General features: G+C 45.5%; 4 protein-coding genes across 4 annotated transcripts; 2 read left to right on the top strand and 2 right to left on the bottom strand.

The window, feature by feature from the left end:
* Window positions 1–747: 747 nt before the first annotated feature.
* N7487_009213 (uncharacterized protein) lies at window positions 748–1,321 on the bottom strand (the record flags this gene model as incomplete). The annotated part of the gene is made up of 2 exons (XM_056876943.1): window positions 748–1,050; window positions 1,109–1,321. 2 exons carry the CDS (start codon window positions 1,319–1,321, stop codon window positions 748–750), a joined length of 516 nt encoding a protein of 171 aa, XP_056725523.1.
* Window positions 1,322–8,762: 7,441 nt separating this feature from the next.
* On the top strand, window positions 8,763–9,224 carry N7487_009212 (uncharacterized protein; the record flags this gene model as incomplete). The annotated part of the gene is made up of 1 exon (XM_056876942.1): window positions 8,763–9,224. One exon carries the CDS (start codon window positions 8,763–8,765, stop codon window positions 9,222–9,224), a length of 462 nt encoding a protein of 153 aa, XP_056725522.1.
* Window positions 9,225–9,696: 472 nt separating this feature from the next.
* Window positions 9,697–10,606, bottom strand: N7487_009211 (enoyl-CoA hydratase/isomerase family protein; the record flags this gene model as incomplete). Its single annotated transcript, XM_056876941.1, has 2 exons — window positions 9,697–10,198; window positions 10,290–10,606. 2 exons carry the CDS (start codon window positions 10,604–10,606, stop codon window positions 9,697–9,699), a joined length of 819 nt encoding a protein of 272 aa, XP_056725521.1.
* A 1,361-nt stretch (window positions 10,607–11,967) lies between these two features.
* On the top strand, window positions 11,968–13,145 carry N7487_009210 (zinc-dependent alcohol dehydrogenase; the record flags this gene model as incomplete). Its single annotated transcript, XM_056876940.1, has 3 exons — window positions 11,968–12,113; window positions 12,176–12,903; window positions 12,961–13,145. 3 exons carry the CDS (start codon window positions 11,968–11,970, stop codon window positions 13,143–13,145), a joined length of 1,059 nt encoding a protein of 352 aa, XP_056725520.1.
* Window positions 13,146–13,281: the final 136 nt, after the last annotated feature.

Raw genomic sequence — 13,281 nt, 5'->3', positions numbered from 1 at the left:
GTTGGGGGGCCGTGGAGGTTCGTAATGGAGGTGGACACAGAATATTCATGTGCGGGGTATAGTGAGATCTCGTAGTAAGTGTCAGAAATAGGGCTTGGACCTTGAAGTGTGTGTAGAAATACCGTTGCTTTCAAACAAATAAATGAGTACCTATATATATGTAAGTGTCTAGGTAAATACTGACTCATAAAATTAAGTCCACCCACACCAAACCTAATCGGGAGCCCGCAATACACCAGTCAGGAGTTGACGAAACAATGCATCTTTGTCGACGCTTTCGGGCTATCAGTACAATAAATAAGAGTACCAAAGTTTGTAGTAGCAGCTAGTTATTACATAGACAATTGGTTACCTTACAAAACACGGATTAATTCGCTTATAGTGCGGCTCTGGAGCTGCATTACCGCCCCACATAGAACTATAAGAGTTTATATTAAAGAAGCGAAAGCGCAAACACCAAGACTACTGGCCGGTTTGCTTCGGGTCTACAGCAATCAGCACACCTACTCAGGATAGATAGAAACGCCGATAATTTGTCTGGGACGGCGTCCAATCAAAAATCAAAATACCATTGTAAGGAATCTGAAGAACACCAAAAGGGATGGTGATCTTAAACCAACTTCACGAGTAAAAAGGGCAAAGCTTAGGCATAACATGCAGCAAGGCCTCATCCGGGGGCATTCTCAGCATCCTCCCCAAGTAAAGAAAAGCCAAAGGCAAAACAAGATCGTTGGGCATTCACGGCCCCTAAAGACACTTTTCAATGTCCTGGTCAGCTTCTTTAATTGCTGCCCAGTATTGCACATGGGCCTCCTGGGCACGCTCTTCATCAGTCTTGACATTTTCCTGGGGTGTCTGAGAGATCTCGGTGGGCTTGAAAAGGGGGGCATCCAAGGTGCAGTCGGTGCACAATTTGGTGGCAACACCAGAGTCGATCAGGCGCTCTGTGTTCGCCCTAACCCGTTCTTGGGCGATAGGGTCGCGTGGCTTGCATGCAATTAGGATGTGGTTTTCCCCAGCCGCGTTCACGGGCTGGTGGTTGAGGTGGGTCTAGGGTACCTGAGTCAGTAAAGGACTGGGGAGATATGAGGTAGAATAAATATCTTACGGCGGGGGTACCGGATGCAGGAGCTGTCTTTGAGGTCAAGATGCTTTCTCCGAGGGGGATCTCATCACTGGTGGTGGCATCTGCTTGCCCACCACGCTGCTGGTTGTAGTAGACCACCGCCTGCCTCCAGGCCTCGTACTCGGTAAGACCCCCAGAACGCTGGAGGGCCATGATCTCCTTGAAGGAGAGTGGAATATGGTCTTGTTCCTCCATTCTTGTAAGTCTTGGTTGAGTGATTTGATGGTGTTAGCCTAGATGCATGAAGGTGAGGATGGATGAAGGCAAAGATAAAAGGTAGGAAAGGAGGGATACTTACTAGAGGCAGTGATAAGTTGGAGATGAGGAATAGAAGGGAGCTCAGTCTAAGTGAGAAAGTGAGAGATCTTAATTCTGGCAGGGCCAAAGATGTTTGATTCTAAGTTGACTACCTTGAAGGAGAGCTCGGCGTTTAAAAGAGATGAGAATATCAAGCAATTGTTGTTGTGGTCTCAAACATTTTGACAAGCCAATCTTGAAGAATTGAGATGTGAGGAAAAAGTGAGAGCAGTATAAAAGAGACGCCATACTAAGGTTGACAACCAGTTGATGCTGGCTGTGTTAATCGCATCTTGAACTGACATAACACTAATCGATTCTTCCCAAATAGAAGCGGATGGAGTGACGGCCATATCTATAGACACTATGATGGACACCCTAAATTTAAATACCATTTTAGAAGGGAACTACGACCAGTTCTTTTTCTGATTGATGTTGTAGAATCCTAGCCAACAGGCGAACAGTTCAATTAGGAAAAATAAATATAGGATTCAAGGCCTAGTGAACGAAATATCCAGGTATTATAAAGCGATTATAAAAGAGCAATGTGGACTGGCGTGCCTGTGGGGATCTGCAGCTCAGAGGAATATCATTGTCCTGGGATATCTAAACAATGGTCATAGTTTGAGCCATAGGTCAGATAAGACGAAATCTTTCAGATGAGCCCGAGTATATCCTTTTTTGTTCTACCAACTTCCAGGGTTCCTAATTACGAACAGACTGTACGTAATTAGGAACCCTTGGGCGTGGTCCAAATCAACCAAAGGCCATATTACGAAGTAATATATCAATATGAAAGTAGTTGTTGTGGCGGCCTTAGGAATCATCCTCCTCATAGGTAGATAGCCGGAAGATCGTTCCTCTGTACGGGTTAGCAATCAACTCTCTCCGTCCTTACTTTCCGGCCCTACAGTTAGTAGATGCCACAACAAGTTATAAGCCTTCACTCTTCGAGCATTTCTTCTTCATTTCTTTCATATTAGGATGTAATTCATCTAAACATTCATTTACATCTGTACCGTGCACAGAGTCACAGGACAGGTTTTTCATTGGTGGACTGCCCATTTCTGGGGTCGCGCAAAACGCACGTGTTCGCCCCACTGTGGGACAATCTTGAACTTTATTGATCCACAACTCTTGGGTCAACCACCGAATCATCCAATCATCGATCTGAGCCTACCGAAGACCAAACCAATTGACAGAAATAGACGGATACGACAATGTATGGTAAATCTGACATATGTAAATTCTCTAACTAACTAAAATGACAAGATCCGCTCTTTTCCAATCTCGGCGGACATAGCTGATTAAGCAATGTATGTATTTTTGTATGGTACCGTTATCATGACGGTCCATTGATTTCCCGGTTTGTAAAGACCTGGTAATTTCAGCATGCATAAATGCATAGTACTTGACACACCCCCCAGTTCTTGAAGCTATTCAAAGCTCTCAAGGACTGCCTTTCTTCCAACTGTTTCGCAGCTGCTTCGCAACCGCTTCGCAAATGATTCGCAAGTGATTCCAACTTACCTCACCTGTCTCCTCACTGATCTCGGCTCAAATCGTCGATTTATGCAGTTTCCGCAAAACAGCCTCTGTTCTCAGAGGTCATGTGACGAATCATGTGACCTACGTCCCTCATTCCAACCAACTCTCTGAAGTGTCCCTGCTTCTGCTTCGTCAGAGCTTTGGTGAGCCCATCTGCTGGCATCGCAGCAGTTGGTACCCAGTCCACATATACTCGACCTGCGCTAACTTCTTGCTTCATCCAGCATCGATTGATGTCAACATGCCGGAGCTTCGTATGCATCGCGGCCCCTTCCTTCGTCAATAAATCGACAGTTTGCTGGTTGTCACACATGATGGATAGTGGGTGATCTGGTTCGAAGCCTAGTGCATTAAGCACTCGTCGCCACCACTGTACGGTTTTTCCTGCCTCTGCTAAAGCTAGTAGTTCGGCCTCGGTAGTCGATGTGGTGACAGTCTTCTGCTTAGTGGCCTTCCAATCGATTGGGCCACCATATAACTTGCAGATATACCCTTCGGAGCTCTTTCGATCTTTATGGTCTCCGAACGACGCATCGCTTGCAAATTCAACTGATTTCGCCGCCATCGTCAGGGTCGTATCTCGATTTCTAGGTTGTTTGTTTGGTGTTCTGATGCCGTATTCAATGGCCCAAAAGCGTGTCTCATAGAGATACTGTATGATGCGATCGACTGCATCTATATGCTTTGGTCCTGGATTTGTAAGGAATTCAGCCACTTTGGAGGTTGCTTTTGCAGCATCTACCCGGGTAATGGTGGTGGCATACTGCGCAGATCCAACCTTGGCCTGGAAACCATGAATCTGTTGCGGTGATGCCACCCCATCATAGGGTACTAGAGGCTCAATGCTCAGTGGGGACCCTATTTTTCTCTCTGTGACGAGATTGTATTTGTGTGCCATGCTCTCGATGTAGCTATCTTGGCATAACCAGAGCTTCTTCTGCTCTCTATCACGTATAATACGTATATTCAAGAACCAGCTTGCATCCAGTTCTCGAAGCTCCCATTGCTTCTTTAGATTTTGATCTAGTAAAGCGGCTTCTTTAGCCTGTTTGGGGTGATTGACGATGATGATATCGTCCACGTAGAAAAAGACAATAATGCCTTTGGTTGTAAAGATGCATGGATCTTCTTCCACTGGGGTAAGGCCTAGTTTTACTAGCACCTTTGTAGCTTCTTGCTGCCAAAGCCTTGGTGACATGCGCAATCCGTAGAGGGCTCTATGCAGGAGCCAGCACTGATTTAGTGCTTCGAAGCCTGGTGGACACTTGGTATAAACCTCGCTTTCTAGCATTGAATTCAGGAATGCGGTAACCACATCTCTCTGAATCATATCTAGATCAAAGGCGGCAACTAGTGCGAATACTGCTCTCGCTGTTTTGACAGCTAGTGTAGCAGCTCTCTTTTCTTCAGTTGACATCCACTGTAGATCTCCTCTCACGCAGATTCTTGCTTTGAACTTCTCGAGCATACCATCTGCATCAAATTTGTATGTAAATACCCACTTCAATGGCAAGATCTGGGTGCTCTTTTTGTTCGGTAATGCAACCTGAGAGAAGGTCTCTTTAGCCTTTAAGGTCTCAATTTCAAACTCCGCAGCTGCCTTCAATTGCGTGGCAAAGGGATGGATTTTTAGCCGCTTCCAGTTCTCTGGTGGTGGAGGCATCTGATCTCTATGCAGTCTGTTTTGCATATTGAGCTTCTTCGTAATACCTGTTGTAAAGGCATATAGAAGGCTTGGTGGCTCGGCTAGCTGTTTCTCGTCTAGCGATAGATATGCAGTGTAGTCTGGATCTGCCTTTGGCTTCCGTATTCTGGGGCCTGAGATGATGTTAGATTCATCAATTGACGCAGAGATCTCTCTAGTAGGCCGATCTTCTGGCTCTGGAGTAGGCGTATACTGCATCTCTTGTTGCAATTGACGCTCTATCTCTGCTTCATCTTCATCATATTGATCTCCCTCTCCCCCTTCAGCTTCGATCGACTGTATGACATTGATCGGATCTGGCGAAGATAGCGAGGTAGGAGATCTCTCATGTGGCGTACTCTCAATCGTAGCAATCCACGATAGTGCTCTTTGTGGTGAGGCTCTCTGTGGTGACATAGGGAAGCTCCCAGGGATCTGTTCTTGATCCCTTACCTCTATCATTGAGATATGTTCTACCACTGAAGCAGGGCCTGCCATTGAAGCCGGTGTTAAAGGTAAAACAGGTGTTTCCTTTAAAGGGGGGACCCTTGGTGTCTCCTCCCTACTATCTAGAGTTTGAGCTTGCTCCACAACTCTAGATTCCTGGATTTCTTCATTTACCGCCTCTGGTGCAGTACCTTGTTCTCGGTTTTCGACGTCATCATTGAGAGTTATGCGAGCAATTGACATCGGCATACGCATCTCTATGCTCAATTCTGACTGCGCTTCTTCCATTGAGAGCACTTGGGGCCAGTTCTTAGCGCTTAGTCCATTTGTCATAGTACTAATTGCATCTTCTTCTTGCGGTAAAGGCTTCGTTTTAGAGTACTGTCTCGATTCATCGAATACAGCATCTCTTACAACTTCAACTCTGCCTATGCCTGCTCGCCCTTTGTATGGAAACCAGATCTTGTATAGGCTCTTTGAAACATAGCCTACAAGATAGCCGATCTCTGCTCTCGGAGCCATCTTGTTAGATTGTACTCTCTTCAGAAGCCTTGAGTACGTTAAGCACCCATATAGCCTCATATTCGACAGGTTGACAATTTGATCTTTTAAGCCATCTGGAGCCGCATAGCGCATCAATTCCTTCCATGGTATGATCCACTTACCATCCATCTTTGTAGGGGTACGATTCATCATATATGCAGATGCATACATCGTCTCTGGCCATAGATTGTGGGGTAGGTTCGTACCATTGAGCAATGCTCTGCCGTTCCTTACTATCATGCCTCCAGATCTCTCTGCTGGTCCATTCATCTCTGGCAAGCCAGGTGGTGCATGCTCAATGGTACACCCTTCGTCTTCAATCATAGATTCAACCTCATTGCCGGCGCTTCTCTCATTATCATAATGAAATACCCTGATCTCGATTTTCAACCAGTTTCGGATCAATGCTAAGAATTTACGAACTGCCATCTGACACTCGCTCTTCTTTATATGGGTAAATACGAAGTGACACCTTATTCCATCGAGATAGAAGTGCGTCATCCATATATGACCGTTGTAGGCAGGCTGGTTTTGTACTAGATCGAAGTGTACTCTCCCTAATATACCATATGCCTGGCCTATCTTCCGGCGAGAGATTTGCCTAGGTGCATCTGCCAATTGACAAGCTTCACATACCTGCATTTCTTTGCCTGGGTTGCTTGCAATAGTGATTCCTTCAGTCATCTCTGCCAGTTTGACAATTCGCGCCTTGCCAATGTGGCCTAATCGACGATGCCAGAGCTCAATTGAAGCCTCAGATTTTGGCTCCTGATTGGATTTCTTAGTGGCAAACGTCATTTCAGGCTTCAAATCTGATGCCTTTTGGGTTATAAAACCCCTTGTCTGGGTGAGCCATGATAGCTTCTGATCGTGGTAGATCTTATAGATCTGACGATGGCCATCAATTGTCTCAATGCAGTTTGCTCTGAGATTCATTAATAGGCCCCCCTTCATCATCAATCCATGAGATATCAGATTACTATGGAAGTTTGGCGAGTACCTAGTTTGAAATAGGTTCATCTTAACGGCGCTTCCAGTGGTAGGGTTTACACCATAGATGACCACAGTGCCTATACCGGCCACCTTCGTCTCTGTATCTCCCACTTTGACGTTGCTCTGTACGCTTTTAAAGGTGCTAAACAAGCTCCGATTGTTGCATACGTGGATTTGAGCACCTGTATCAACTACCCATCTGTCTTCTGTAGGTGTAGTTGTGGCTTCAAAATCCTTGATTTTTGTTGACATAACGGTGTCAATTTTGACTGCGTTGGTTGTCAAGAAGCCAAAGGCTTCATCGTCGAGGGTTGTATTCGCTTGCTCTTTAGCAAGGGTCCCCCTTGGCCTTCTGCATATGCAGCTCGCTTCTTGTCGACAATTGCCTTCCATCTAGGATTAGCCTTCATGGCCTTCTCCCACTTCTGTTTCAATGCCGGTGAGGGCTGGTAATTAGCAGGCCTTCTATCTTCATAGATTTCCCAGCAGGCCCAAGGCATATGAACTCTCGATTTTACCCTGTCACATGGACATGGCCTTCTTTCTAGGCCATCATTCCTTGCCTCTATAGGCTTTGCTTCTTCATTGCCTTGCCATGTCGAGAAAGCAGCCTTTGAGATGCCTCTTTGCGCAGCCGGCCTGCCATGGGTAATCTTCCAGTGGGCTTTGTACCGAGTCATGATTTCGAAGAAAGGGATGTCCTGATTATCCTGTACTCTGAGAGCCCATGTTTCATAGAATCCAGGCGACATTATAGAGATTGCTTCAAGGAATTGATTCGTGGCATCCTCTGCTTCTGGCATCCTTGCCTTCTTACACGATTGGTAAAGCGATTCCCAGTTTAGAAGCCATTTCTCGATATCGGTGTTCCGATCTAGGCCTCTATCTAGGTTCCGCCACTGTTGACGGAGCTTAGTTTTGTATGTAGGATCGCTCTCTGGTGCAAATCGTTTGTGGAGATTGAGCATCAGCTCCAAAGGTGATGGTATATCAATGATAAAGGGCTGGTAGGGAGTATCAACTGACTGCCTAATTGCCACCGCCACTAGATCTAATGCCTGTAGTTTCGACTGATAGGCTCTGTTCTCTGCATCCCAATCTGCTTTTAGGGATAGCCTCACATTGAACCAGTGTTCTGGGTATTCTTTTATGGCATCTTTGACAGAGATGATCTCTTCAGGTGGTTCCAATTTAGGACGTTCTTCCTCCTTAAGAGACGGATTGCATTGATCCCATACTTTATATGCAACTGCAATTGCTTTAATATATGAGAGCCATGCATCCCATGATTCTGTATCCTTCAAAATGACGCGGGAGGAGGCCGCGGAGAGGCTTAACATGATATTCATTATTGTCGATTTTCGTCGATGAATCTGATCTTCTTCGAAGGAGATAGGGGTGCTTCGACGATTCAGGGGTTGACCGTTGTCAAAACCACTGTGAATCGGCGACAGCTAGGTAAAAGATGGTCTATATGTTGTAGACAGATCTTAATTGGAACGAAACCGGGCTCATAACTGACAGAAATAGACGGATACGACAATGTATGGTAAATCTGACATATGTAAATTCTCTAACTAACTAAAATGACAAGATCCGCTCTTTTCCAATCTCGGCGGACATAGCTGATTAAGCAATGTATGTATTTTTGTATGGTACCGTTATCATGACGGTCCATTGATTTCCCGGTTTGTAAAGACCTGGTAATTTCAGCATGCATAAATGCATAGTACTTGACACCAATCATCAAATCAACCAAGCGAGTACCGGCGATATCGACGAAGATGACGGACAATGTTAACACCACGAACAACACTACTGCTGCCCCAACTGTCGGCTAAACTACCGATTCAGCTACCGTTCCAGCTACTGTTCCGTTGTATAGTCCGGGGGCCCCAGATGACAGGAACTGGGACGCAATTTACGAAATCCAACACAAAGCTCCAGATAAAGGGTATCAATTGCCTGATCCCAAGACAATTACACTTTTCCCAATCACCCCTCCATTGAGCCCCCGAGATGACTATGACGCATGGAAAGCAATGATTGTCAAGCAACTGGAAGGATTGACACTTCGCAACCTGATTGACAACAAAATCGATCGTCCATACCGAAATACACCGAATGTCGAGCGATGTGTCATACTTTCACAGAAGGTCATCTGGATTAGACGCAGCTGTGAACAGAGAAATCAACCTACGAACTGGCAAGATCACATGGGCTGACGAATTCATGCACGAATGTAAGCGCTATTTCAGAGGTGAAGGGCACATTGCTATCACCAGAGCAACGGGAAGATTCTTCAGAACTCAACGAAGCGAGTTTAACACAGTTGAAGAGTTTATCACCGGGGTCCAAAACTGTTTCATAGCAGCAAGAGATCTCAATGGCCTCATGGTGCCATACCACATGATGATAATCATCACCCTCGAGCTCTCCGAAATACCTGAATTGAAGAGTTTCATCACCATGAAAAACAGCGAATTGGGACGCAACCCAGATCCTGGAAGCAATTTGACAATCGACGATGTGCTTACGTACTGTCAAGAAATCATTGACAACGCCGCTTGTGAGAGAACCATTTGAAAAAAAAAAAAAAAAAAAAAACGCGAGAAAATGATGGTGAAGAGTGCAGGATGAGAATCAGTTGCAAAGCAGTTGGGAATCATTTTGATCGCCATAATAACAACCGCGATGAAGAAATTATGACAAATTGAGAGAAAATACGATTACAAAAACTAACAAAAACATGACATTTTTACTATGGGAATCGGAACTAAAGAGATTGATATCCGCTTAATTGGAGGATTTTGGCTTGTCACCAACCCTTCATAGGTAGATGGCAAATCGTCTTTCTGTAGAAACCAACTCTCTCTCTCCTCACTTTCCACCCTACAATTAGTAGATGCCACAACAGTAGTCCTTCCTTAATTCAGATACATCGACCGACACAAGAGGCCGAGTCATTGGTCTAAATGATTGAACCAAGGATAGGTATATGTACACACTTCAATATGATATCAACAAAAGAATCCGAGACCTTCTACATTGCACCCACTCAAAGCTTCGCTTTCCCATTCTTCTCAAACTGTTGTACAGCCTCCGAAGATCTTTCCCGAACAACGTTGTTCTTATCTTCAACCTTCTCCCGCCACTGCAAGTTCCCAGCGTGATCATCCAATCCGCTCAAAACCCGAGAATACATCTCCTCTTTCATGGTGCCGTAGATACCCGTTGCGGCTTTAGTCTGAAGCTTGCGGGTCTGGATAAGCGCAAGTGCTTCCTCGGCTCCACCAACAGCATCAACAATACCAGCCTGGAGGGCATTGCGTCCACCAAAGCGATGAGCTTCTAGAACCACAGTTCGGAAAGTGACTGGCGTCAGCTTCTCGCGGAAAATAGCCATCATGGGGGTTTGAAGCGGGACGCCGAATTCCAGCTCGTTGACACAGAGGAAACCACGGTCAGGGTTCATGATCCGGTAGTCATGGTACATGGCCAACATGAAGCCGCCGGCAAAAGCATGTCCGTTCAGTAGACACACGGTTGGCATGGGGTATCTGGAGCCCGGTCAGTATTTTTTCCCCCTTTTTGGAAATTACGCGTGACTGGACTGTACACTCAAACTGAGAATGTGGGACAAAAACATACGTCAAAAGTCGTCGGAACAAGCGCCACAGCCAGTTCTCGAGGAACCCTTCGGTTTTCCCGACAAGATCCAGATCAAGCCCATTGCTATAGAATTTGACAATTCCACTGGTAGTCACTACGACACCCTTGGGGTAACGGTGTTCAATAATGTCCAACGCGAGCAGGAGAGCATCAATAAAAATGGGTGTCAGTCGGTTGTCCGGAGGTGAAGTAAAGGTGAGCACATAGATGGTTTCATGCTCTTTTGCTGTACTGGGGTTTGTGCAGATGATCGAGCCTCCGGTAGAGCTGATCGGTACGGTGAAAAGAGTCGTCATGGTGGAAATGTTTGGAATAAAAAAAGTTGTGGAGAAAACATGATAACTACGTTCAAATATAATCGGGTATTTGAATACTAATCAGACCTCGGCGCCATCACATGCTGCCGGCGATGATGTCATCACGTGATGGTCGAAGCCATTCAGATTGGTTCGTAGGGAGGACAAAGGATTACTCGTGGTATTTAATATCTCGGAAGATTTTTCATTTCAAGAGCTACCGGAGACAATGTATTAGTGTTCAAGTTTCCTTGGAGGGAGGTGGCTGTTAACTGGCATACCGCACTAAGTGTTGATTAAATACATATCTGAATGAGTTAGCATAGATCGCAGAAAGAGATAAGATTCATAACTTTCTATAAATGAACAATTCCAGGGAATACTTCTTAAGCTCATCGAACGCCTTTTGCATATTTTCGTCCACAATGATTGTATCATCGTTCCGCGAGTTGGCATGTTCAAATCCGACTTTAGCCCGTGGGAGCCTCTCCTGAATATCCTCCTCGCTGCTCGTGCCGTAGGATTTATTATCAAAACAAGTATTTTTTCACAACAATATCTTGGGAGAAAATAAAGGAAATCTTAGAGGGGGAGACGAAGAAGTAATCGATCGACTTCGCCCGGTCGCTGCTTCCGTGTAGTATGGGATACGGTGAGACTACATGGTCTGGGGTATTTGTCTAAAATCTGACAGTTTCGACCGAGCTGGGAGTTCACTGACTTCGACTGTTTGGTCGAGTATGCACTCCTTGACGTGGAAACCTTGAGAGAATTATGGCGGATTTAGAGTGATAGCGGCCAAGGACCAGGAAGACTGGATTCAGCTGAATTGGTCACTTATGGTGGTTATTATATATGCTCTGCATGAGCGAGTACAAGAGTAGTCAGCTGCATATGTGATCTCTATCCTCAACGACGTAGGACTTGAATGATCCTATTTATCTGGGCTCAAATTGGGGACGCTTTATGTAAGATAACACTCTAATATCATTTTTCGGTATTCTTTTTAGATCTGTTTTTAGGTGTTAATTTTCTTATTTGGTTTGTACTATAACTACTCCCGTAAAAAGATAGGTGATCATAGACTGTCAAAGTGCCACCAGGGATGGGAATAATATCACCAAGTAGTTGCCACCTACTTGCCGATATCCTGACCGAAGAGAATCAATTACCTCGGCAACCCGAACACCATTCGCTACTCAACCAAAATGCATTACAAACCAGACCTAAACATCACTGCTTTCTATGAAGAAAGAAACATAAGCGGGGTGCAAGTGTAATCTAAACTATTGGGAATATTGACCATATCGGATCTAACGCTTCCTAACACTAAACAACGTCATCTGAGACCAGTCGCATCAATGGCAAATCCCACTCCAACTCTACAACAAGCTGCCGTGGTACAAAACCCAGGAGAAAAAGCAACAATCACTCTTCAAAATAACATACCTGTCGCAAGTCCCGGACAAAACGAAGTTCTCATCAAATTAACCTGCACCGGTCTCTGGTAAGCGCTTCCATTCGAAGATAAATTCAACACCACAAACTAACTCAATACGCACGAAAAAGCCGCTCAGAACTCCGCGCAGTATTAGCCTGGGGCGCATACAACTCCATCATCGGCCACGAAGGAGTCGGAACAGTAGTGAAAGCCGGACCCGAAGTCTCGGAATCCCTCCTGGGCGAGCGCGTCGGCGTCAAATGGCTCTACAGCGCATGCAACGAATGCTCAGTTTGCAAACGAGGGTTCCCGCACAATTGTGCGCAGCAGCTCAATACAAGTCGTCATGTGCCTGGAACATTGCAGCAATATGTTATTGCCGATGCACGGTTCCTGACACGTATCCCTGAGGGTGTTGCTGATGAAGTTGCGGCGCCTTTATTGTGTGCTGGACTTACGATGGTTGGCGCTTTATCGAAACTAGATAAGGAGCTGCAGGCTGGTGATTTTGTTGTTATTTCAGGATCTGGTGGCGGGCTGGGTCATATTGGTGTGCAGATTGCGTCGAGGATGAAAGGTTTGCGGGTTATTGCTGTTGATAGTGGGGATGATAAGAGAGCGTTGAGTTTGGAGTCTGGGGCGGAAGTTTTCTTTGATTATAAGACTGAGGATGTTATTGCTCGAGTGCGTGAGCTTACTGGAGAGGGCGCGCAAGCGACAATCGTTGTGCCAGGTACAAAAGAAGCATTGAAGATGGCGCCTAACCTGGTGAGGAATATGGGTTTTGTTGTGAACGTTGGCTTGCCGCCGAATGACTTGGATATTCCCCTTTCGGCTACGCTTTGCACGGCGAGAGGTAAGATGAGGATGTGGTCTTGTGGTCAAAATCATATACTAACCCTCGGAATGATAGGTCTCACCTTTATAGGCTCGTCTGTGGGCACTGAAGCTCAATTGGCTGACTTGCTACAAGCGGCAGCCGTTGGTACGATATCACCGTCGATTGAAGTTTTTGATTTCTCGGCTGTGCCAACTTTGATCGAGAAATTGAGAGAGGATGGTATCACAGGAAGAGCAGTGGTCACATTACCACAGTAATTTGACATTCCCATACTACAATTTTAACTAAATACCATTGCTGAGATATGTGATGAAATAATAGTATGAGGTATAGAAAGTGACTTATTTGTAGGCGAATTAATTCTCGTAACTCAAATGAGGATAACCCATGGGC

Source organism: Penicillium crustosum (assembly GCF_028827405.1).
Source record: "Penicillium crustosum strain IBT 35664 chromosome Unknown utg000004l_segment0_segment0, whole genome shotgun sequence".
Classification (NCBI taxonomy): Eukaryota; Fungi; Ascomycota; class Eurotiomycetes; order Eurotiales; family Aspergillaceae; genus Penicillium; species Penicillium crustosum.
Note: the sequence above shows the minus strand (reverse complement) of the source record. Positions and strands in the feature narration are given on the sequence as shown.